Consider the following 3,787-nt stretch of genomic DNA (forward strand, 5'->3'; position numbering starts at 1 on the left):
CTGCCATTGTAGCTGTGCAGCTCGGACGCGCGCTCGCCCAGCCCCTTCCCCTCGGCACCCCCGAGCTACCCCAACCACAGCCACCTGATTTGCGCACCCGCCGGCCGGATTTGGGGCGGATCCGGTCGGTCTTGAGCTCGCCCGGCTGTGGGAGGCCGCGCCGCGCCATGGACTGGCCGGACACCGGGCCGGAAGGCCCTGTCAGGGCCGCAAGGCCACATGCAGGCAGTGGCTCCTTCTCTAGCCGCTCGGATCTACACTGTCGGTGGTCTGCCGGTAGATACACGAATGGCGATCGGCCGGGCTCGGTGCTAGCCCAAAAGCTCGTCGGTGCACCGTTGCCGCTCATTAAGTGTGACCACTGCCTAAAGAAGGGTCATGCGCCGCGTGTCTACAACGCTGGAACATCCCGGATGGGTGTTCATCAAGTGCTTAAACGATGGGGTATGTGCTCTTTTTAGCTTCGGTTTGTGCTCTAGATTTGACTAGTTGTGCTAACTTTAAATTTTGTTGTGTAGAATGGATGCAAGTTTTGGTATTGGAAAAAGAGTGCATCGATATATTGATAGAGCGCAATTTAGTAGATGTTCGTGCACTTTTAGCTAGCATAGAGGCTGTAGATGAGACAAGTGCACTTGTTGCTATATTAGAGACTAGACACGAGACTAGATGCGAGGAAGCAACCTCTGCTTCTTTAGACTCGAAGAAGTAAGAAACACGCAGGATGGAGGCGGCTCTTCCGCAGATCAACAATGAATGCATCGAGAAGACACTAATCCAACTTACAGGAGCAGTTAAGGAAGTTGGATATCTTCTAAAATGTATTCTTGTGGTTCTTGTTTTCTTTGGTCTTGATTTTTCAGTCAAAATTTGGTGATGTATTCCCATGTATCAAGAATGAGTGATGAAAAAAGTTTACGGGCTTGTAAAGAAAAAAGTACGCGGACAGGATGCGGCCGGGATGCGTCCGCGCGTTGGGCGCACGGCCACCGCATCCCAGAAACGGCCCAGACACGACCCCATTGCCCTACCCAAACGGACAGAATTCGAGCAAAACGGATGTCTGTTTGGGATCGTGCGGTGGAGTTGGCCTTAGATTTGGGTGGAAATTGAACGAAGATGCTTCAAATCAGAGGCGGCATGACTTTGATTTCGGCGATTTCGAGGTGTGGGCGGCAAAGGGCGGCAGACCCGGCAACGGCGAGGTGGGAAGGCCGAATCTAGTGTCAGTGGGCCAGTGGGCGGGCGGCGTGGTGCGATGGGAGGCAGGGCGGTCACGTGGTGGAAGTTTCTATTGGGAGTTTGGGTTCGCACGACAGGGTTGGGTTTTACATTTAGATGTAAAATCTGCACCCGAGTGATGCATATTTGCAGCACTTGTGATGCATTTTATAGCAGATGTAAACTAGGATGTAAAATATTTGCATCTACATCATTCTAATCTGATATTGTTAGCTAAACAAGTATGACGTCTTTTTGACAATCCTGGTTCTTTATGTGGCCCTATTTTAAGAGCTAAATATTTCCCTGATGGCGGCATGATGAATACAAGTTTAAAAAAGGGCTCTTTTTTACTTGGCAAAGCATTAGAGTGGGAGTTATATCACTGAAAAATGACTATATCTGCCGAGTTGGAAATAGACAAAATATCAAAATTTGAAAAGATGCATGGATTCTGAACTGTGCAAATAGAAAAATTATTACTCCTAGAGGAGGGAGCATCTTCTGTCAAAAGTATCAGATCTTATTGATCCAGTCACAAATTTTTAAGATGAAGACTTGGTGAGACAAGCATTGTGGCCAATAGATGCTCAACGAGTCCTCGTGATTCTCCTTCCTATGTATAACATGTCGGACTTCATTGCTCGGAGTTATACAAAAAAAATGGGTTGTTCACTGTTTGGTTAGCTTGTTTGGTAGAATGAAACCAACAAAATGGGAGAAAATTCCAAGATACTAATGGTATGGGACGAATCAATGTCAATCCCATCTAGGTTAAGAATTGAAATTTATCATGCCCGGCGAAGGTACTAATGATGAACGCTACATGGAACTCTCCCGTGTCGTGTTACGCTTGTCAATAGACACATTAAAGTTTCGCCCACATGCCCATCCTGTACAAATGGGCGGGAAGATACAAAGAATGTGTTGTTTCTTTGTCAGAAAGCAAAGAAGTTTGTAATAAGTTGGGATTGCAGGAGGTGATTAACAAAGCTTGCGTTATTGGTAGTGTGGGAGAGGCAGTTCATTGGTTTTGAACACTGTAATAGAGGGAAGCGAATAAAGTTGCCCATGACTAGGTTAGCGATTCAGGAGCCTTTAGATGAAATTCTATCTTTTTTTATAGGCGATGTAACCGTTATTTGCAATTAACAAAGCTATGTTATTTTCCAAAAAAAATCAGGAGCTGCTCTGTTGGTGATGTAGATATGCAGCAGAAGAGTCAGGTCCGCTGCCTCCTCGTCCTTGACGGTGGACACCGGCTTCACCAGGAAACGTGTCAGGGACAGCAGTTCAGCATATCCGCTTGGGGCACGGCCAACCCCACACCGGCGGAGCTGGCTCTTGATTGCCGGCGTCTGCGTGAACAGGCGTCAGCGCAGCCAGTTCGTCACGCGCCTGCTGCACGGCCGGCCATGCATGATGTAGCGACGAAGGCTCTAGCGACGTAAATATCTTGTGTTAGATTTCAACGTCGGAAGTCAACCACCACGGGAAACTGCATTTCCACGGCGAGCCCCAGCTTGGCATGATCGGCCGGCTCTTCCTCCTCCAGTGCCAGAGCCGGCACGTTCAGGTCGATCATCAGTCCGGCCGCCACCGCCGTTGTCTTCTTCTTGCCGTCGCCTCTCGGCCCGAGGTCGAGGTCGAGGCTGAGGCCGCGCTCGACGCCGGCCCCTGCGGCCGCGACGGCGCGGTGGCGGCGCATGTGTCCGCCGAGCGCCTGGCCGACGGCGAACTCGAGCCCGCAGATGGAGCAGCCGTGCACCTTGGGCTTGGCCGGCTCGCCGTCAGCCAGCTGCGGCTTCTTGTGGCTGGCACGGTGCCCGCCGAGCGCCTGGAAGGACGGGAACCGCCGACTGCAGGTCTTGCACTCGAACACCCTCTCCGGCGACGCGGGCGCGGCAGCGCCCTGGTGACCGTGGCTGTTGTGGTGGCCGGAGAAGAGCATGAGGATGCGCGCCATGTCGCCGCCGTCCAGGTCCATCAGGCTGACGGAGGTTGTTTCGGCTTGCTGCTGCCTAGACCTCTTCCCATGGGCCATGGCACAAGTCAGACGACCAGGCTAGCAACTGAGACGAAGCTAGGAGAGGCAAAAATGTCGAGACAGATGACCAGGAGCTTTCGGATGCGTCTGAATGAAGGAAAAGAAGTGAAGATCTGGCGCGTACTTATAGCCATGGAAGTCCACTGTCGCATGCCAAGTGCGACGATTTGTTAATCAGATCATACGTACTAGTAAAATAGTGTGGCAAGCGAAGAGAAGAAAGGAGGAGGAGGAGGAGGAGGGATCGATCGATCTCTCAGCGGCCGCGCGGTGAGCGGAAACCGTTCCATTCCACGCGCTGGCTCGTCTTGTACCGCAGTGCGACACCGACCGTGCTGACTGGCAAGGCTAGGTCGTTCTTCCCCGATTCCAAGCGAGCCAGCTGCTTCCGTTGCCGGTTTGGAGCGGTCGTTGGGACTTGAGATCGAAGCCTTGGCAAGCAACCGGGACTTTCGTGATCGGTTTACTACTGTATATCTGAAGAGTGAGGCCTCTGAATTCTTATGTCCTCTGGTGAGT

General features: G+C 51.7%; 1 protein-coding gene across 1 annotated transcript; it reads right to left on the reverse strand.

Moving 5' to 3' along the window:
- Positions 1-2,207: 2,207 nt before the first annotated feature.
- LOC125553760 (zinc finger protein ZAT12-like) lies at positions 2,208-3,439 on the reverse strand. Its single transcript, XM_048717477.1, has one exon. It carries the CDS (start codon positions 3,263-3,265, stop codon positions 2,690-2,692), a length of 576 nt encoding a protein of 191 aa, XP_048573434.1. The 5' UTR covers positions 3,266-3,439; the 3' UTR covers positions 2,208-2,689.
- Between the last annotated feature and the right edge of the window lie 348 nt (positions 3,440-3,787).

This window comes from Triticum urartu, chromosome 4 (assembly GCF_003073215.2).
Source record: "Triticum urartu cultivar G1812 chromosome 4, Tu2.1, whole genome shotgun sequence".
Lineage (NCBI taxonomy): Eukaryota > Viridiplantae > Streptophyta > Magnoliopsida > Poales > Poaceae > Triticum > Triticum urartu.